This window comes from Melanotaenia boesemani, chromosome 3 (genome assembly GCF_017639745.1).
Source record: "Melanotaenia boesemani isolate fMelBoe1 chromosome 3, fMelBoe1.pri, whole genome shotgun sequence".
NCBI lineage: Eukaryota > Metazoa > Chordata > Actinopteri > Atheriniformes > Melanotaeniidae > Melanotaenia > Melanotaenia boesemani.
Window position 1 is genome coordinate 32,589,156 of NC_055684.1, and position 22,686 is coordinate 32,611,841.

Consider the following 22,686-nt stretch of genomic DNA (forward strand, 5'->3'; position numbering starts at 1 on the left):
ACTGGAGAGAAGGGACAACCCGTTGGAGGAAATGAAGGTAAAAGGACAGGCAAAGAGGCAGCACGGGGGGGTGGGGGAGATGGGGGCATTTGTGGGCTGGAAAGAAGAAACAGAGGGATGAGGGAGGGGTGTAAAGCTGAGACGTGTCAGAAAAGGGCGCCTGGGCCTCCCTGTGGAATGTGGCCTGTCTGCCTCCCCAGAAAGAACAGAGCGGGAAAGTAGGAAGATAGAAAGAGAGAAGAAAGTAAAGAGGGAGGCAAAGACCAGTTTTGCCCCATCATCGAAGGAGCGAGAGATGAGGGAGGAAAAACAAGGCGGAGAGCTGCAGAGTGTAGAGGAGGAAGAAGAAGTGAAAAGTGAGAGTGCAAGGGAGAGTGTATGGCACTTTGTTGAGGTGCCGGGTGTGGACGTGAAATGATGCATAGCAGAGGAGAAATGTAAGCAGGATAAATCCTAACAAACCTCAAAGTGTTTGTGTGTGTGAGTGTGTGTGGTTGGGTGGAGGGTGCTCTGACGAGAACCAGGTGTCTTCAATTCTCTCTGTGTCTTCAAGTCTCTACTACCTTTTTTTTACTTTGCAGATGTGAGTCCACACTATGTACTTCCACTCCCCCCTCTTTCCTCAGTTTTCAACCATTGCTGTCTCCTCCTTTTTCTTCACCATCAATTAATGGCCTCTTATGTTCCAGCAGCTACAGTAGTAGCTGGTAGTGATGAGGTAAAGAGGAAAAAGTAGGAGGGAAAAGGAAAGAGACGGTGGCGGAAAGGTGCCATTTCCTCTTGGGAGTGCCACTCATCAGTCAGCTAAACCAGCCTGAGAGTCTCTCCCCCCCTCTTTCCTCTGTCTTTTCTCTCTCCCTTGCACTCTTCCACACAAATAGAAAGTGAGAGGCTGACTGTAGCAGTGGTCTCCCCTCCCTGGGGGTTTAAAAGGAACATTGGTTTTAAAAAAGGCAGTTTTAGAAATTGGTTTGGAGCTTCGATCCCCTCTCCCATTTGTCATGTTCTAGTTTTCCTCAGTGCTTGCCTTGTTTCGTTCTCTCATGTGTCCACACACATACCAGCAATCTTTGTTTCTCTTCCACTCTCATATGGGCACACACACACTGATACTTACACACTTGCACAGAGCTGATGTGAGTTAATGAAGGGTGTAATTAAGAAGCCACAATGATGACTGGAGATCAGGGGGAACCGATACAGATCTCAGATATACACAAACACTGATGAAAGATAGCTTTTTGTGTGTAAGAGTGTGTATTTGTCGACAGTACTTTGGGACAGATGTATGAGTGTGGTGTGTGTGTGTGCTAACAGACGGAGAGAAATGCTGGATGCTTAAGATAACGTATGGCTTCCTGTTAGATTGGCTAGACTCAGTAATTGGCCTGTATGGATGGAGGTGGGGAGGTTTGGAGGGGTATGCGATTCTCCAGCTTTGCTAAATTATGAGAGGTGAATGTTGGTCACTGGGACAGTTATGTCTTGTTTGACCTCCAGCTCTCCACTGAGTTCACTTTCAGGTCAGCAGTGGAAAGGAGATAAAGGTGACGGGGTGACTTGAGAAGGGAAGGAATAGAAAAGAGATTTTCCTGATTTATTAGGATTCAGGTTATTAAATTAGGCCTGTATTTTTTATTTTATTTATTTATTTATTTATTTGGGTGATGTGACAGGTTGTATCTCTTATCTGGCTCTGTTTGCACCTATACATCCGCCTGCATGCGGAAATCAGTGTGTGTGTTTTGCATGTGTCAGCCCGTCCGTTCCTCTATCGTTTGTGTCGGCTAGTAAATCAGTCCAGGGCCTGTCCCTGAGTGCTGTCACCTCCTAAAAGCCTCCCCGTGGTCTGGACCAGGCCTTCCTCTTTATGTTTAAGGTCAGCACAGTGCACAGGTTACAAGAGGTCACAATGAGACAGAGGAGGGGGAAGTGGGGTTGCCTAGCATCACAGAACACCCACTGCTGTTAGCATAGTGTTACAAAAACACCTATAGAGCACCAACTTCCTCTAGAAGTCTCAAAATCAAGAGCAGCTCTATTTATCCAAATTCTGACTTTTGCTTTATTTGTAATATATGAACAACTTGTCGTATTTATTAAAGACAGTTGTGTGATACTTCATGCAGGACATTACCAATTTTTACTCTTTGTTTGATCTTGGTCACAAGCGCAATGATGCATCAAACACACTTGCACATAAAAGCTCACTAATGTTTAATGACTTTCACATGACTCCCTCGCTCCATCAATCTCATTCAGTTATTTTTTCACACATTGAGACCCAATATTAAGATGCTGAGATGTTGCATTTATGAGTGCTTATAAAACTTTTTTTTTACTGCTTTCTCTAGCCAGGCCATTAAATGGTAGAGAATCCACTGAGAGTTGAGAGGGGATTTTTGTTCACATTACCAATTTATTTTTAGTTCTGTTGCTTTTGCTTTTCTCTAATCAAGAACCTCTAATTGCCAATGAATGGCTGACCATAATTTGATGCATTTCTGGAATCACAGCTGATTTTACATAGTCATTTTTTCATTGCCTCGACTTAAACAGTAAAACATACTTAACAATGAGGTTTGCTATCTAAAAAGTACTTGCAATGGAGCTACATCTTACTTGGTTAAAAAAAGCAGATGGCCAGAAGACATGGTCCACTAGGCCAGAGCAGCCAGCGTGGACACAGTCACAAATGATTGGTGTAGCCAGTTGAGAGGCTTGGAGACAAGAATAGACATATCCTGGCAAAGAAAGAATTTTTGTATGTGCAACAGTGTGTGTTTTGTCCTGTTTCTGTTGTGGAAACTGAGTTACACACATACCTGGATACCTGAAGGGGTTAGGTTTGGTTTTGTTGCCATGGGAGTGTTTGGAAGCACTCAAACTGGGTAGACCTGACTATGCTGTCTAGTAACAAAAAAAAAAAAAAAACATACATACATACATGGTCATGCATGATCTGAGACAGACACTCCTTATGAAGAATTTTCTGTATTGACTAGGGGAAAAATCAGTTGTTGGCTTTTAGTTCTCAAAAGGTCAGTTATCACCATGATTACTGAGGCTGTTTTAGAGGCCACAGGTCACCCAGCAGAGCTGAGTGACCTCATTGCTATTACTGGTCAGTGACAGTGGGCTGCAACTATGTGTGTGTGCTGGTGCCTATTCATACCGGTCTACTGGTTTCTCTATCAAAAAGCAGCAGCCATAATTGGTTTTAATTGACATGTGCTCAGATAACGTGCTTCAGAGTTCTTTAGAGGCACAGCACTGATACAAAAATGCAATAGTTTGCAACCCCCCAACCCGCACATTCACATAGGTCATCCCAAGCCTAGGGTCCTCTCTTTTCTTTAAGCCACTACTCCTTCATTCCTCCACTCCAAACTCACAGAAAGAGATGGACACAGCAAGGGGAACAAGAGAAAGCAAAGAATAAAGACAAAATGTGCAACGCTTGCTAGGCAAGCAGTTACCCTGGAAACAGTTGAGAGCCCGGGATGCACACAATGAACACGCACGCATACACACCACACATTCAAAAGCTGCAGAGGCCTAAAGTGTTGCTAATTAGCTAGTCGGCTCTGGCTCTTTGTGTGAGCCATTTTAAAGGAGAGATTAGAGTCAACAGGGAGGAGGAGAGGAATGTAGCTCTTCTTTTTCTCTTGTTTGCCTTCTTCTTGAGCTCAGGAAGAGAGCATGGCGGCCTTTTTTCACCTGATAGACAGAGTGCGTTTGTTGTTTTGTTACTTAAGATTTCCATAACAAAAACAAAAAACACATCAAAAAGTGTTAAATAATAGTGGAAGTACGGTGAAACCTCATTGGAAAATAAGTCCAGTACCCTTTCAAATTATGAAGACTTAAATGAATTATGAAAAATTATATGAACAAATCTTAAATTTTGTCCATTTGTTTTGCCTATTTCCAACATCATTTATACCTGTAAATAATATGTAGCTATTGAAAGAAATTACTTGTTTTCTGTCTTGTCACACACTTCAAAAATGCCATACACACTTACCACGCCTCATCATTTCTCCTGACTTTGTAATAGTTATCACATAAAGTAACTTTCTTCACAAAGCAATGGAACCACGCTGAGAGAATATTGAAGTGAGCACTTAACCACAGAAACTTTGTTAACATTGCGGTTACGTTTGTTTTGTTTCTGAACTTCCTAATGAATTAAGTCAGTTCCTAAGACTTGAATACTTGTGTAAAAACATTGTATAAACCTTTTTTGGTGAGGAAAATGTTACTTCATCCCAAGGAAAAAAAATATGGTGAACAAATATTAAGCTTTGTCAAATATAGTTTTAAAAGACTGAGAATAGAAAAGATAGTCATGCTGGGCATTCTATTGTTTAACCAGAAGTCTCTCTTTACATCTGGATAGATTGACCCTGATACTAAATCATACAGTCCAGCACACATTTCACATTTCCCCTTTTAAGAGCACTCTCCACCCCTGCGTCTCATTTGGGGAAGTTAAAGATTTTGTACTTTTTTAGAAGTTTAACTTCTTGTACACTAACCAGCCTTTGTTGTGCCTGCCCACTTCCGGTGTTTGTGTGTGTGTGTGTGTGTGTGTGGTAAGGGTGGGTGTGAGGGTGTGTCTGTCTCAATCCCCGCAGCCACAACCAGGTGTACAAACCCTCTGAACCAAGAAACATGGAAGATTTTATTTCCATTGAAGCAGGCAGGCAGACTAAAACTTTTCACAGACCAATCGCTTTAAGTGTGTTTTTCTGTTTAACCAATAGGTGTCTGAGTGTGCGTGTGTTGATCTTCTTGTGTGTATGTGTTTGTGTCTGCATGCACACACGGCAGACAGTCTGTTTGTGTATGTATGTGTTTTCCTTCTGCCTCTGAGTCGAGTCTTGGCAGTGTCTTGCATGTGTTATTAGTTTGCTTTTTTTCTTTTTTTTTCTTTTTTTTGGGGGTTATTAATAATAAGAGTTAAACAGTTTCCATATGTGAGGCCTGGTTGCCAGGCTAGTGCTATCCTCATCACAGACTGGCCTCGCACAGTCTCCCCTCTCACAAGTTCCTTATGTTGAACAGAAGAAAAAACTTAAACTCTGGAGGTCGCCCAACTTAGACCTAACACCTAAGTGGCCTTGTCTTCCCAAACTACTTAACTGTCCTGCCTTATACAAGAAGGGGGCTAAATATTACAAGGCACACTGTCCATGTATGTGTGTGTGTTTTCCTCTATGGGCTGGGTCTGTCTGGAGTGAGACCTTCCTCTCCTGCCAAACGAGCTGTGTTGAAAACCGCAGGGAAACTGCATATGTGTATATAACGTATGACGTGTATGCATGTGTGTGTGTGTGTGTGTGTGTGTGTAAGGAAACTGCTGTAGAGCTATTTGCCATCAATTAGCCGCCTGGACTGAGATGAGGCCTGCAGTACAGAGGGAGCTGTTTTTATATTCCCACTAAGGGAGTTCCTCTCTTTTTCTGTCCCTGCTCACCTCATCATTATCTTTAAGTGTCTTATTTCTTGATGCCCTCTCACTTGACTTGACAGGAAAAAAGAGGGCCACAAACATCTCCTTAGGAAGCTGCAGATTTTTTTCCATGTGTGAATTTAAGATGTGTGTGGATGATGATGAATTGTGTCATGATATAAAGCAGTCCTGGGTATTCAGTCAGCTCCTTTTTATGACTATGCATATACCCCCGTGAATCAATAGAAACATTAGATGAGTGTTGGGATGAAGTTGAAGGAGAGAGGTTTTCAAGCTTCACAAAACAGTTTTGAACTGAAGAGAACCATCTGGAAAACGGCAGGGTCCCTAGAGTTTAGAACAGGTCCCTTTTGTGAAAAATAGTATATGAAAAAAAAATCTAAAATAAGCCAGAGTTTTTAAACATTACAGCATATTTTGAAGTTCTTTTGGAGTTTGTGAGTTTTTATTGCACTGGCTCTTGCATGCGGTCTTTCCTCTCTTTAATGGTCAGTCTGGGCCCAGAGTAGCTTGCTTCAGCCGTTTTAAAACCTCAGCTCTCAAACGGTGCCTTTATATTGCGGAAACATTACATTAAATAGCTAAAAGGGATTGCCGCTGGCTGCTGGTTTCCAAGGTGTCCCGAATTGTTCCCCCTCGGCGGCATCCTAAACAGATTGAGGCATTCAGTGCTGCTTAAGCTTAGTTATTTTGGTGGACAATTGGTTTGAAGTCCACGTTTCTGACGGTGAAAACAAATCGCAGGAAAGCTGGTGTGTGTGTGTGTGTGTGTTTGTGTGTCTCACTAGAGGTGGGGGGGGCGGGTGATTAATACCAGAAAAAGAGAAGGCTTATGTGAGGAAGAGTCAGAGGAAAGGAGTAAACTTCTGGAAAAGCGTAGTTTATTTGTAACCCACCGTGAAATCGACAGGCTTTAGAAAGGATTTGGTTCAAGCTGCCCCTTCCCTCTATGTATATGTTTAACCCTAAGAAACTATTGATATTGCCTAAATATACATATCATTCCCTCAAAACGTAATAGAAAAAAACAGTTTGTGACCTGCTTAATGACTAGGATTACAAAAATATTGTTAGTTCTTTGTTTTTTTTCTAGTTAGTATGAGAACATAATCGCTCATTCTTCCTGCAGCTGCTGCTATCTGCTCAGCAGACTTTCCCCTTTCTGTTGCTACAGAGCGACTTGTGCTTCTGTATTAATAAAACGCTGCAAATTTCTCACTAAATTTAATGTCTGGTGGAAATTATGAACAAAAGTGAAATCAGCTGCTATAATGTTGGGCTGGAATGAAAACTTCCACTCTACTTTGTGGTTGACGACAACAGTATTATGAAAACTTAGAGACTACAAATCTTTCCAGCATTTAATAGTGTCGGTGCAAAATGCTGCAAATATATTACAACCAGGCGTTATCATTTTTACAAGCACATGCGATATATACAGCTTTACCTTTAGCCTGTAGCTAGCCATCGCTGTAGTGGTGTTAACCTGAGTCAGTGGAAGGCGAGGGTCCCCTCATAAGGCCAACAGCTGCATTCACAAGACTCCCATTAGTAAGTCTGGGCAATCTATTTTAGGACTCTCTTGAAGCCATATCTGCTGTCAAAATTTACTGTGGTGAATGAGTGTATGGGCAACAGATTTGCAGAGATGAGAGGGGAGGGGTCAGGGCTCAAGAAAATCAGAGTGCTTGAAAAGAAATGCTACACAAACTTTTTTAAGCATTATGCATTATATAGAGAGGCAAAGAGAAGGCAAGAGACAGATCGGGTGATGTGGATAGAGAGAAATAAAGGAGGAGTGATCTGGGAAAGCAATCTGGTTTTTGTGGTGACTGACAGTGATGTATTTGATATACGAGATTCAACTGTGGCTGTAACCAAGCCGTCAGACACATATGCCCCAAAGTCATATAACAGTCTTACTAACTGTCACCTCCTTAGTGATGTCACTTTGTGTACTGTGTGTGTGTGTGTGTGTGTGTGTGTCTGTGTGTGTGTGAATACCTTTAGAAAGTGAGCTGGCACCAATATTGTGTATCATCATCCTTTTAGTAAATTAACATGCTTAGCAGATTGTATTACATCTCAGTCTTGTTTCATCTTCTCTCTGATCGTGCCTTCCTCTGAGTATCCAGAGAAAGAAAAGGAATCAAAGATAAAGGAGATTAAGAGACAAGAAAACCTGTAGAGCAGTAAAGAACAAGGCAGAGGGAGAGAGCAAATAAAAGTAGCACAGGGTTTTATGGAGTTTGAAAGGGTTTTTTTGGTGCCAAAGAAAGAAGAAGTAGTGCACATGGATACAAGAGATCACAGGGATGACCCAAGAGGATGGCAGCATTGCCACAGCTTTAGCTTGGTGTTCAGCTTCAATGACAGCCCTTCAGGAAGGAGATACTGAAAAAAGGATGTGGAGAAAAAAGAAAGAAAGATCCACTGCTTCTTTCTGAACCCAGTCTCTCCCACTGATCCAAAATCAGAAAGCATGCAGACCTGTAGAGAATCAGCTGGGTGTGACGAGCGCTTTCCTGCATCTTCACCCTGAGTCTGTTTAGCAGTCTTTCTAGCTGTCGCTCTCTCCTGGGGAAGAGTGCAGAGCAAGGAAAGGGAGCAGAGGTGCATTACAAGCCTCTCTTCCCTGGCTGTTGAGCCTGTGAGGTAGGCTGGGGATATTTGTTTGGTGTTGGAGAGATCAGATGCTGCTGCTGAAACAGCTAGCCGAGCCTAGTTTGGCTCCTCGGTGGACACATGAAACAATGAGCTTCTCTCTCATCCTCACTTGTGCTCTTTTTTTCTTCTTGTCGGCCTAAAAGCAAAGAAACCTGATACCACCTGCCTCCCCCCTTTGCCCTTTCTAACTCCCTCCCCCTTCTCCCCCAAAGACAGCCCACTGTCTGCCCCGAAGGCTGTTTATCTATGGGGGGGAGATGAGGAGGAGAGGGTAAAAGGGGGGACGGGTTTGTTTCGTTTCGGCCGTCAACAATGGACCCCAGTCAGTGCTGACGGATTACTCCAACATATGGTACCCACCTGTCTCTTTCTCTCTCCCTCTGACCCCCCACCCCCTCAACTCCTTTTCCTTTGCTATGCCTTTCTGTTTAGATTTCTTCGCTTATTCCTGCCTTCTCTCTCCCTGTGTCACCCAAACACACTGGGCGGATTAGAGGCCAGATTCATCACACACACAGACCTGTTTGCTTTAGCAACCTGAGCCAGGCACACACACACACCCACATACACAAACTGAACTAAAGAGGCCCGTCGGTTACCTTTTTGTTCTTATTTAGCATTAAACACATAATCACAGGTCTTATTCTTGTCACATATAGCTTAGCAGACTTTTTCACACATTTGCTGCATGACGATCATGCACATTTGATTTAGTGAAATGAAATTTTCCAGAATTTCTAGCATTTTTTAATGGATTTTTTTAACTGGCCCACCAACCCTCTCTTCTTTCAGAGAAACACAGTTGTCTGCCATTTTTCGGAGTTAAGAAGAGAAAGTAGTCGTTACTGTGGTTTTGTGTGTGTGTGTGTGTGTGTGCATGTATGTGCGTGTCTGACCCTGCTGAATTAAAAAATGCACTGTTATTAAAGGCTGTGTCAGAGGCGATGATTTACAGAGAGGAGCGATGACAAGTCAGAAGAACTCACACACCGAACTGACATACACACTTGTGCACTCACACTGCGCTCTCAGGCCTCCAAGCTGAGCGGTGACCTCCTCACCCCTCCTTCCCCTTCCTCCTCCTCCCTCCCTCTCTCACTCTAATAAAACCTGTCTGACACCACTGATGTGTGCATATGTGTGTGTGTGTGTGTGTGCATGTTTGCGTATACGTGTGTGTGCTCCGCGGCAGCACAAAGACTCTGTTGTTGGGCCTCCCTCTTAGGCCTCCCTCATATTTTCTTTAAAGGTGCAGTGCGCCCCCAAGAATGCCACAGGGGGAAGGGGGAGTTGGGTGGGGAGTCTTGGAGGAGCTGGTGTGAGTGTGTGTGCGTGAGTGGGTTGGTTAAGGGATGGGTGAAGGGGTGGATGTCTCGTAGAGAAAAAGGCAAGGAGTGAGTATGAAGAGTAGAAATAAAAGAGAAGGGTCAAAAAGAGAAGTGCTTCTTGACAAAGTAGACATGAGAGGTTTTGGCCCTGGTTGCTGGTGGTATTTGTGTATGTTAGTGTGTGTCCATACAGTATGTGGGTGCGACAAACCTGCTATTATTTTTTGCATGTTGTTCATAAATTAAAATACAAGGTTTCATTTATTCATTTGTATAATAACTGAGATGATAGTGCCCCATCTTCAGCAAAAGCTGATTACAGCCCAACCAAAGCAGAAATAAGCTCCTGTTTTGAAGCCGTGGGGTTAACGTTTTCCCACCTACTTGTAAAAGACGTCATCTGATTTTAGTTACATAAAACACTAACGAATTACAAGTGATGGTGAAAAATAAATTAGCATATGTCTTTCTAGCGTTAGGGTGTTCAAGATACTAGTTTCCGAGCCAGAATGTTAGCAGGCTGACGTATCAGTCACTGTGCAAGTAAATTGCGATATTAGCACAGAAGCATTTATACCAGGGACCGAAGGAAACTCTCCTCACTGTAGTTTTTAATCCAAACAGTAGGTGGCTCTGCTGAGAAAATGAAACTGACACACTTCAGGAATAGAAGCAGTTGTACAGGAAGTATATAAGTACACAGTTACATCAAAGTTTTACTTTTAAGTAGTAACAAGTACTTGATGCTTTTGTAGCACTTGCAGTATATTTACTTGCTTTAGTTTTGACAGGTCACACACATTTCCCTTTTTTTTTAACATGTCACTTGTGTAGTGCACAGTTAAAAATTTGTTGGTAAACACTGCGTCAGTTGAAAAACTGAACCTGCATGGATGTTATTAAGACATCAGTTTTGGTGTGAGGTAAAAAAAAATCTTTAATAATCCAAGCTTAAGGCAGACATGCTAAAAACTCAAGTTCCTCAAATTGCCACGTTGTTCCAAAAGTTAATCGTTCTCTTTAAATCTTTGTCTTAAAATGCCTGACTTATCTTATTTAACTTAACGAAAACTATATGATAAAAAAAAGGTATAAAGAATTGTTTAAAAATTGGTTTTTATTTTTCACAGCTTATTTTCCAAGCTATAGAAGTGAAGGGGTGTGTATAATGTCCTCATGTTGTCAAGCAAAATTGTCCCTAATGAGATACATCAGGCACCAAACGCTCACAATAACAAAACTTCAAGTTTCAAAATAATAACTATGTAACACCACTGTAGCTATATGCATTTTTTAGGAACAGCATAGAATTTCTCCCAAGTCAAAGAAACTCTTTAAGCTTGTAGTTCTGTTTGTGGAGTTACGTAAAGTGATGTAGAGCAACTGCTTTGTGATTATCAGAAGTTAAGTTTTCAAGCAGCCTTGTTATAGTGAAACAATTATAATAATATAGTCAATAAATTATCAAAGGAAGCACAGGATGGGATTATGATTGCATATTTGTTATAGTTTCATCAAAACAATTGTAAAGTTAAGAATACTGTGATTGGGAGCAGATCAAGTTACTGTCTTAAGGTATGGATCTTTCAGCCAGTAGCAGATGTTATATTTGCTTTTTATAGTGCAAAACAACGCAATAAAAAGTAATCTTCATTTAAACAACTTGCTTACTAGATTATGTTTACATAAGTCACTTATCATGTTTGAAATGCATTGAAAGTTAAATGCAGTAAGGATATGATTTCTTGTTAGTTGTCTTATTTCTTCTTGTCTTTCAAATGCACACACACACACACATCCATGGATAGGGGCATAGGAGAGGAGACAGGCATCACCTCTGCTTGGTTGTAGCGTTTATGAAAGCCATAAATGGCTCTTTAATATAGTGGTAATCAGGGTGGTAATTTGGATGGAATTGTCCCTTATTGTTGCCAGACATGCCTCCTCAACTCCTGCCAACATACACTCATGCTCACACACACAGACAAACGCACACACGCTCACTCTTGGGCAGACGGGGTGTTCAAGGAGTAATTCACACCACATGCCAACAAACTGGGCGGTTGTGTTTGTCTGCGTGTGCATATGTGTGTGTGTGTGTGTGTGTGTGCTTGCTGAGGTCAAACCAGCCAAGGGAGGGGGTTCCCGAGATTCTTGTCAAAGTGTTAAAATTCATGTGTGTGTCTGCGCGTCCATGTGTGTGTGTGTGTTGTAATTGCGGTCTCAGCAAAAGTAGCAAGTGTGCGCGATACAGATGGTTTTCATCACTGCGACTGCACACAGAACTTCTCGCCCTCTCCGGCTCGCTCTAATCTCTCCTCTCTGTGTTTGTAATTAAACATTACTTAATGCAGCCGCCTTTCTAATTTGACAATTCGTTGAATGAGTGACAGCTTTGTTTCACAGTGTTACAGTTTTCTGCAGTTGTGAAATGATGGAGTTGTGCTGATTTCTTCTGTTGGGTGGTTGAGTAAGAGCTTCCATGCTAAAGAACATCCCTTATTTTGGCTGTTAATTTGCCACACACACACACAAAAATGCGCACACACATACACACTAACAGGGACTTTCATAAATCAATATTTACTAAGGAACCTTTCCCTTTTGAGTCAGAGGAAGCAAATGTGCATCCTGCTGTCTCTGCTCTCTAACCCTCTGCCATGAGGTTGTGCTTGTATTTGTGTGCATATGTGTGTGTGTTTGACTGTGTGCTTACTGTAAGGGCAATACTGCTCTTGTGTTTTGAGATGGGTGTTTTCTTATTTTGTTTTTGGGGCCATTCAAACATTCCAACAAAAATGCCTGTTCCTCAGGGACAGATTTTTCCTGATGATGGGCGATTCGCTTAACACCGAGACAATCAGCACGGCGAAGAAAAAAAGGAACATGAAATAAAGGAAAGGAAGGTAGCAGGAAAGAGAAGGATGTGCTTAGAAAGCAGGAGGGATGGCTTACTTTGCAGTACTGGAGGGATGAATCGGCAACACTCAAGGACAGAGTGAAAGAATGGAAACAGAGCTGGTGAGCGATGGTGTCACTGGTTTAGATGGAAAGCGCTGGAGGGCAGACAAGGGAGAAACGGGAAAAGGAGGGGGAATAAAAAAAACGTGGGTGGTGGCTAGTCTTAGCTCTTCAGGGCACATCAGGGCATACAGTTTCTTGCATCACTGTGACACACAAACACAGTACACATGAAGATACGCTGACATACTTCTGCCTCAGAGGATGTGGAAAACCCACTTTGCAACATCCTTTGCAAAGAGAGAAGGAGGAAAGGGGTGTGGAAGAGAGAGTAAAACAGAGTGGAGGACGGAGAAGGAAAGAAGGTTTTGAAAACAAAATGTTTTAAATGTGATGATTTCAGACACTGATATACTCCCTCAGTCATGCTCACCAGAGTTACTGAAACAAAGGGATACTGAAAGTAGCCAGTATAGCTTTTGTTTTGGTTGTTTTACTTCCATTCTACATACTTATTTAAATATGCACACCTGCACTTTTTTCAGTTTGTGAGGCATGTCTCTGAAAGTTGGTTCCTTTTATGCATCTGATCATCCACTTTTCTCTCTTTCATAGGCACTCCAGGCAGCCAGACAGTTCCTCCTCCAGCAGGCCTCTGGCCTCAACTCCCCTGGCAGCAACGAGGTCAAGCAGAGCCCAGTGCAGGTCAGAGCACGCACACACAGATGCACAACCTTAATTTTGCTTTATCAGGGTTTCTAATTGCCACATTATACTTTGCTTTTTTTTTTTAATCAATCTGTCTGTGTGATGTGCACATGTGCTTTACTATCTCATATGTCTCCCCCTTCTGTGGGTGAGTACATGTATGTCTGTGTGCCTGATTGTTAATGTGTGAGTGAATGAGGCCTTTGTAGTTTCGGGGTATGAGCTGTTTTCTGAGTTGAATTCCACAGTAAGCAGAGAGAGTGGGGTTAGCTCAAGTGCAGGATCCCTAGTGAAAGACGCTGGAGGAGGCTATACACACTCACACACAGGCAGGACATATGCATCATTACTAACAGTGTATGTTGATACATATCACAAAATACATTTGGTAGGTTTTTTTTGCAATTATATGATATGCTGAGTACATGCAGAATAATAATATTAAGCTGTGTTTTGTAACAATGGAGTTGGGCCAGGGGCCTATTAGAGTAGTAAGCACTCTGGTTATTGCATTACTCCTGTCGTTAGCATGTCACATGATAAACGGACAGCTGCATCATCACAGAGGGGCAGAGATAGAGGAGTTTAAAATAAACATGTAAGACATAACTGAGGATAAAGGCGGTTTTAATTTGCAGTGTCTGAAGCCAGCGAGGAGCTGAGAGAGAAAAACTTTTCAGATTTCTTTATGTGAGAAAATTTCATATCATTGTGTGGAAAATTGTATTAGAATCATGTGCTTCTGCACATCATACAAGTAAAGTAAGTGTAACATTTATACAAGTACTTTTGTTTGTTCTTACAAGTGTTTGGTGATGGATCATTTTTTGCACAAAACAAAGGAAAACCTTTAACATCTTTGGCTGCAGCAATGTAAAGTTGTTGAGAATAAAAAGGAATAACTTTGTAATCATTCTGGACTGCTGTGTGCTTTATGACAGAACAGGAAAGGAAAAAGAAAAATGTCACATAAAACTCAGACATCCTCCACAAAAAGACAAACCACAAAGATCGGTTACACAGTTTAATTGCTAACTGACCTCTGCGAAGTGCAGAAATGCCACAGAACAAAAGCCATCTTATTACTCATGATGTAAAAAAAAATTAAACGATGTCTGAAAAGTAGGATTTACAGATTACACTTTCATCAAAACTTGAATTGGATCAGGTTTGCTTTATTTAATTTTAATAGTACCAGCAGTTGCTGAAATTAAACTAACTTTAAATGATAAGGGAATAAAATCTTGGTGCTTTTCCTGCAAGGTGCTGCCTCGAAAAGCACCATATAAATCTAATTATTATAATTATTATTATTAAAATAAAAAGGGTTCTATATATCTTTATTTAGTAAAGTATTTCAGTGATTAATATTATATATCAACTGTAAATCCAACCAAAATGCTGCATATGTGGAATACATTCATCGTGCTGCTTCGGTGAGCGTTTACACCAGGGATTGGCTCATTTTCCAAAGAGCGGTGTTGAGTCTGTGAACAAGCATTTACACATGAACGCGGCAAAATGCAGGTCAGACATGCATTCAGCTGACCTGCTTCATCGTCACATCTTATATGAAACGAGCATAACCTTCCCCCTCTTTCTCTTTTCTCAAACACGCATACAAATACCACTCTACCCCTCCTCTACTCTCTCCATCTCTGTCTTGTTGTCCTGTTTGTTGCTGCCTGACCTGGCTAGCCTCTCTCTACTCTCCAGGGCACCCGTGCTACATCTCTGTTGTCTGAGCTGTCAACTAGCATGGCCCCAGGCGTCCTACCAACTCAAACGTACAGACACAGCTAAATTTACATGTGTGTGCTTGTGCTCACAGTCCCACAGGACAAACTTGGACGCGAACACCAAAGTTCCACTTTGAAGCCGGTTGTTGTTTGTGTACCTGTAGCTCCTAAGTTAAGCTTATGAGACTTCACAATGTAAACCTGACCACTAAGTGGTGGGTGGACATCTCTTAATTACTATGATTTCCTGCTTTATGATCACCTTTAATCGCAGCTCCATTTGCCACAGAGAGAGGGTGACTGAATGCTGGAATGAGGAAAGCTAGACAATTAATGTGGTCATTTCTAAAGGTGACAATAAGCCACAGCACAGTGGCTCACATCAGGCACAAAATGGCCGTCCTCAGGTTGGCTCCTGCTGGGCTGCTCTCACACATGCAAATGAGCCTTAGCCAATAATGAGATCTTTAGGAGCTCGATAATTAGATTTTTCCCTTCTCTCTGAGGGCGAATGGCAGAAGCAGACAGGGTGAGCGGGAGGACTTTTTTTCATGCCTTTACTTCTCTGGAGAAACCTCAGTCTCCAATGACAAGCTCCCGCCTACTTCTCCACACACCCCACACGCTGCCACCCCTCCATCATATTTCTTTTCTTTATTCATAATAGAGGGGAGGATCTGAGCAGAGAGCAAAAGAAACTCTGAGATTGTATCTGCGTTTTGATTGGTTGCTCAGAGATAGTCTCTCTGTTTGACTGGCTGTGTGAGATGGTATCAATCTACTTTGTGTGCATGTGTGTCACACTGTCGTATGTCAAGTTCAGGAGAAACTCCACAATAGCTCCAGTCTGTAGCTGAGCAATAGCAGGGGAATAAAAAAAGAAAAAAAAAAGAATGTCTGGAGCAAAACTACAGCCACAGCAGCTGCAGAGGAGAAAATGTTATCAGAGTTGTTTGTTTAATTGTCAGTGGAAGTAAAAACAAAACAAAAACTTAAAAAAGATAGATTGCAAAAGTTCTTTATAGTCCTGTGGTCCTTTTATTTGGATTTTATTTCCAATATTTTCTGCTAAATGTAATATTTATTGAAATAGATACAAACCAAACATGCAAACACAATCTGTCTTAATCCTTTGTATGAAAACAGGCTTGAAAGATAACTAACCCACTCTGGAATTTGGGTAATTTCCCACGTTAGATGTGGTTTTGTCATAGATGTAAGACATAATTGGCCACAGTTACCTTAATTGCTTGTGGCATGAGTGCTACTGAGAGAATTGGTGGGCACACAGCTGGCAGACAGAGTAGCAATTGGTGGATTACCCAGCATGATAGGTAGCATGTCTCCATGACCTGCCACACGATCTTTACAATGAACTCGCTTGGCACACATTCGCACGCTGTGTGGGCACAAGCAGACACATATGCACCACTTGGCAGACGCACGCCTGGCACACTTAACACACTGGCACTTGGCATGCACACATACAGATTAAGGCACGTGCTTTGGCTGAGGCCCATATGTATGTAATTGAATAGTGTGGTGTCCTGTTTTCATGTATTATTGAGGAGCTCGTTTAATTAGGGGAAAAAATGAAAAGACTCATTAGAGATATGTTAATTAGCTTGGCTTCCCACTCTCTGGAGAGGGCTGACACCAGCGCAGTGGGATGGAGGTAGAGAGGAAGCCACGGAGGAGAGGTGAGAGGAGGAAACTGAGTCATGTCACTAATAAGACAGAGATTTTGTTGAACTTTTTGTCCATTTTGCAATCCTTTTTTGCTTTTAGATTTTCTGTAAATCACCAGATGTTTTTTTTCCTTCCTGAAAAAAATTAAACATAGGCATTTTGGGTTGGTTTAAAGTCTTTTCAGTAATCAGTAAAAGTATGTGGAAAGATGAACATTTCAGCCTCCAGAGTCCACAGAACTGAAGCAGCTCCTTCTCTCATTCTCTTTTATTTCCCTTTAAAGTGTTTTCCCCAAAGCACTCCTTTTGTCCACTCAATGAAAGTGCTTAGTTGGCAGTTTCTCTCATTTGATGTGGAGGGAATTGTGGCTGTGTTTGCAGGTTGGTGTGTGTGAGTGTGTTGGGTTGGTAGTATGGGATCCTGACAGTTTGTGAAGGGCGTATGGGGGCAGGCTGAGCAGCCAGTGAATTGGGTTCGGCTCTGGACTGAGGAGTGGACAGACAGACGAGGAGGATGGAGAGGAAAGGTTTGGGTCTAGCCACTCAAGTGTGAAACTCTTATTTTGTGATTTGAAACATGAGTGAAATCAGTAATGAAATATGGTCGATAACGGCTCCTCACACTTCCCAATGAAGTGCCCTGCCTGTGTGTGTGTCCGTGTGTTTCTGGAAATGTGTTGTCATTTTTATTCTGAAGCACTGGGGCGTTAGATGGAGGGAGGCAGCGGAGGAGGATGAGGAGGAGTGGGGGTGGGGAGGTGGGGGGGGATTATCCACTTGAACTTGTTGGCCTCTCACTGTCCTTTTTTTAAGTTTTTTTTTTTTTTTTTTTTCATCTGGCCCCTTGTCTTTAAAAGCTGTTTTCTAATTTCTTACTGCGCTGTTTGCGTGTGAGGTTGCAGGACCCAAACTCACTGTTCCCAGCCTTATTTTCTCTGATCATCCTGTTTACTCTTAAAAAAAAAAAAAACTGCCAGTGAAGACGCATGTTATTACATTTAATGGTTATAGATCCATCAAATGTTTTTAGAACTGCCTCATCTCAGCTCAGAGCTCAGAGGCAGCTCACGTAATTGTTGATTAAAATCATAGTTAAAAGAATCTATTGTATTAATAGATTTAAGGGATTAAAGTCAGTAAACCCTTTAACTGTAAGGCTGTTTCTTACTTTTATCTGAAAACTTCCTTAAATTCAATAGAAGGGCTACAAAACTGTAAAGAAACTAAACTGGTTTAGGTTCTATGGATAAAAGACAATTAGGAAACGGAAAGACAGTCTACTTATCAAAGTGCCCACACCATATTTGAATTTAAATTGGAAAAGAAAAAATCTACAAATGTCAACATTTCTCCTTCTACTTAATCAAAATTGGAACTTAAAGAGCAAAGTTAGCGATGGTCATTTTATTTAACCAGTTAAGAAAAATCCCAACTGCAAATCTACACATTTTAGCTGTAATGAAACTGAAGATTATAAACACAATAAAGGTTTCATCATTTTTATTATTTATCGAACAAAATAACAACTTGCAGCCTCGTGGTTGACTGGGATATGCTGAGAAACCTTTGAAAAATTGCATCTTCTAAATCTGACAACATGCTTCATTTGTTGTTAACACATTTTTCAGGATGCAGAGGCCTTAATGATAGAAGAGGTTCAACTTCTATAAATGAAAGATAAAGAAAAACCTTTATTATCTAGAATTATTTAATTATTTTTCAAACTGAAAGGGAAATTATTTGTGCAGAAAATGAAGTTAATACTTCATTTGTGGGGTAAGTTCAGCTAAATGCCTGTCAGGTCATTTCTTTCCTTTTCATGTTCTCTTCTTCTTGGTGTCATGACATTTTCCCATTAAGAAGTTTTGGAAAACCATAAAGAAATACAGAATCGTTCAGTTCATATTGACATTGGAGAGTTAAAATATTCACAGCTATGTAAACTTCACATGAAGAAATATTAAATTAACAAAAAGAAATTCAATGAAAACAAAAAAGTTCCTCTGGCACACTTATAGCCACAGACAGAAACATTACTCAGCAAAAAAGTTTGAACTCTGAAGCTCTATGTCGCCTCTATCATCCCCAACCCCACCTGGCTTCGCTCATCAGTTTTCCCCAGAGCAATGTGGCCCCTGGCCCTGCTTCAGATTGGCTGGAGGAGGGGTACTCACCGCACACAATGGGACTCTTTTACTTCCAGTGGAGGCCTAGACCTGAGCTCCAAACAACACACTCAGCACAGTGGGCACTTCTTGCATTTTTTTTTTTCACTCAAATGCTTCTTTCTTCTGCCTCTTTCTTCTCCCCCCGCCCCTCCTTCAGTCCCACCCCGTGATCTCCTCTCATTTCTTTGCATGATGAGCTCAGACAGGCTGTTTACCTGGAGGGACTGGGAGATGGGAAGAGCGATGGGGGTGATAGCTGGTGAATAAACAAATCCTGAATCAACAAGAATCATTTACACATCAACAAGCTGCACAGTGCTGACACACACTGACACACAGCTACCCTGTGAAGTAACAAAAAGAGCAGAGATTTCTGTTTTCCTCCTAGTGATGTGAGGTGTCAAACTTTTACTAATGCCTAATCAAAACAGGCAGAAGAGCTGTGATATATTTAACACTATTTGACAAATATGCCACTAAAACGATTATGCTGTAAATAAAACGATGTTAGGACAGAGGGAGATCCTTATTTACCTCTAGATGTTTGTGTGTCTCAGTGTGTGTATGACAGGGAGGTAGACAAGGAGTCAGTCAGTTCCAGGGTGAGGTGGTAATGCTCTGTGACAAGGATAAACAGCACTGGGGTTTGCTCCTACCAAGAGAGGGGGTGAGGAGGTGAAGAAGGAGAAGGAGGAGGAGGAGGACTTTGTCAGCTTCTCTCTTCCTCCTGCTCTCTACTTGTCATTTTTTCAATTATCCTTCTCTCCTATGTGTCCCTATAGACCCAGAGGCAGAGTCTGCATCATTTAGACTGAGAACCTGTTTAGATTCTGATTATAGCTTCCTTTCTTCTCACCACTCTCTGCCATCTCACACACACACATACACACACACACACACAAATTCACACTTACTGTCTGCACACTTTTGAGCAAACATGTGGTGAATAAATGCAGAAGTAGACTTCTTTGCCAATGAAGCTACAAGAGATGTTGACGGGACACTTACTTTCTGATAAACTGCCATATGACTTGTGTGATTCTTGTGTCACACTGTTTAAATGTGTGTTTCAAGGGTCTGCGACAACCTTGTTTTGTTTCCAGTATGATCATTTTTGTGCATAATGATGTATAAAAATAAATGTGTTGGTTAAGGGTTCTGTGTTTTTATTTGTTTTCTGGTCTCAGATTGAAAGGAAAATGTGACATACTAAGCTCACTAAGTTGGAGAAGATACCGACATTTAAAAGATTGTCCAGGAGCTGCACTAGGCCTGTTCACCGTGACTCCCAGCTGGTTTAATATCAGAAAGCAATCCCACTTCCCTTCTCGAGGTTCCATCTGAAATGGAAAGTGGTGAAAGGCTTTCCTCCTTGTTAGAATGAAAAGTCATCAAGGGAGGAGAGGAGAGAGGGATGGAGCCTCATTGAAATGCATGTTACATCCCCCTATTTCTCTCTCTTCTCTCCTCTGGGATCTCATGCCTTTCTCCTCCATCTCCTTCCCATCTTTTGGGCACTCCCTAGCTCCCTCTCTTCCTTTGTTAATCAGTTAAACTCCCTCTTCAAACAACCCCTCTAATTACCCCTCCGTTCTCTGTAAACGACAGGGCTGTCTCCTGCTTCTCTTCTCTTCTCTCCATCCCTTCCTCCCCCAACTCCCTCCATCCATGGCAGGGGTTGACCCCTGTCAGCCACTGACCCTTCAGAAGTGTGCGTCAACCAGTGCGTGCGTGTATTGTGAGTCCACTTGCGAATGATTCTTGCATGTTAATAATATGAGCGATATCTCAGGGTTGTTTTTTTTTATCTTGCTATCATTAGTGGTTGTGCTTGATAGTGAGTGTATGCATGCAAGTGTGTTGATGATACATCTTTTGCTTCAGCCTGTGGGCCATCCTTTTCTCCTCTTCAAACATCTGTGTTATTTCACAAACTTCCATTTTATTTCTTACTATTATTTTCCATTTCTGCCTCCTTTCTCGCTCCTTTTATCCTTTGCCTGCTTGCACCTACACTGCCCCCCTCCCAGCTTCACCTTTCTCCCACTAATCTATCATGCATCTCTCTCTTTTAAATTAACATGCTACATGAAAAAAAAAAAAAAAAACAGGGACGACAGCGAGAAAAAAATTAAATGCATTTAATAAATGGCTGACTTCAAATCGCCCGGCTTTTCAGGCTCTCCCTATTCACAGTCCAATGAAAGGGGAGAAATCATTCACCAGGAGAGACAAAGCCGAATGAAAATATAATTCTGCATTGTGAAGCTCTTTTGTCCTGGCCCGTCAAATCGCTAATGGCGAGGCTTTTGTTTTGTGGCGGGGCTCTGAGGCTGGCGGTGTCGTATGGCGGTGGCAACGCATGCCCCATAATCACCACGCTTTGTGATATTAGATTATAGGGGCAATTAATGGCGTCAAACCTTAACTACTCAACATTCAGCCTGCCACACACACACACGCTCACAGATACAGTAGAGTATATGTGCAATTGCACACAGGCACGCACATGTGGTTCTGGCATCAGAAACGTCAGTCGACACACAGAAAGGTGTTATAACTCCAGTAATTATTACGCCTGTGACTTGAAAATGTTGACGGCGGTGTGTATAAAATAGAATGTATGAGTTGTCAGGGAGGAAGAATGGGATGCACAAGAGCAATTAATTACAGCTTTTCATTTGGCAGCTTAGACTGACAAGGCCCAGCGGCGGGGGCAAGCTGGCATGACGCCAAGCAGCACCCATCACAACCCCCATCTTACTCTGTATTCCACTTCCCTCTCATCTCCCTTGCCTTTTCCTTTACCAACTGCCACAGTGCCACCCTTCCCCTCACTCACTCCCCCACTTCGACACAGTTGTTTCTTCATCTTCTCCTGTTTTTACACCTCAAACACACACTACAGCACATCCACCTATGTGTCCTGTCACACTCTTCTTCTGTCCAGTCCCAGATCCACCTGTCTCTAGCTCTTCTCTAACTTTCCTTCATCACTTCATCCTGAATAGATGGAAGATGGTGTTGGTATTTATAGCCAACTTTGTTTACAAAGTACAATCGGCTATTTACAGATTTAATTTACAAGTGACACAGCTCACCCTCTCTCACACACTGCCATCCCCTCAGGTAGGGACTGGGTAGACTCCACTACAACAAGCTATGCACACACACACACACACACACACACATTGCACACGTACAGATGGTTTTACCATAAGGGAGATTAAATATTTCTAATTTCAAGAAGTGAAAAGAGATAAATAATCTAATTGCTGCATTTTTCTCTGTGAAGTAGCTATCATCATGTAAAGACATTTAAAAGTATCACAGTTTATTGATGTGCAGCCAGTGAAGGAAGGCCTAGTCATCCTTCAATGCATAAATAAAATGAGAAAATACAACCTTTAAAAAAATCTACAGCCCTCTCCAGATATCGTTTTGCTCTGTCCTTCTCCTCCTTAACTGTATCTATTAACGGCTGTTGTTGCAGCCGTTAATAGGTACTAAACTGCTTTGTCAGCAGGATTTGCTGTTATGTTTTTTTCACATATTGTGTCTGCATTTACACTCTCAGTTTCAAATTTATGCACTAAGTTTGTCCTCAGTGTTGCAGTGTTTGTTATCAGATAAGCATCTCTGCACATCTCTGTGTACAGTGCACCAACATTACAACTGCTTGCACAACACATCTGCAAAAATCACAACTCGGTCCTCTGTCTCAGTCTTGTTTCTTTTGCTGCCTGCAGCTTTATCTCATGAGATATTCATCTCATCAGATATCCACTTTGTTGTTCCTTTCCTCTTAGCCAGGCCTGACTGTGTGGAGAGAGAAAATCAGAGGCCATCATAATCATGTGTTTATAAAAGCAGATAAGATTTTATATTTGGCTGGGAGATTACATATCTGTCCTTTTATCTCTGACTGCTGCCAAAGAAACTGACAGT

At 41.8% G+C, this 22,686-nt stretch overlaps 1 protein-coding gene across 2 annotated transcripts in view; it reads left to right on the forward strand.

Annotated features, from left to right (window-relative positions):
* foxp4 (forkhead box P4) overlaps nucleotides 1–22,686 on the forward strand; it is an 86,115-nt gene that overhangs the window by 34,593 nt on the left and 28,836 nt on the right. For both annotated transcript variants that reach the window (XM_041980332.1, XM_041980333.1), the window contains exon 3: nucleotides 13,051–13,140. In XM_041980332.1, the coding sequence (XP_041836266.1) occupies nucleotides 13,051–13,140 (90 nt within the window). The remainder of the gene's footprint in view (nucleotides 1–13,050; nucleotides 13,141–22,686) is intronic.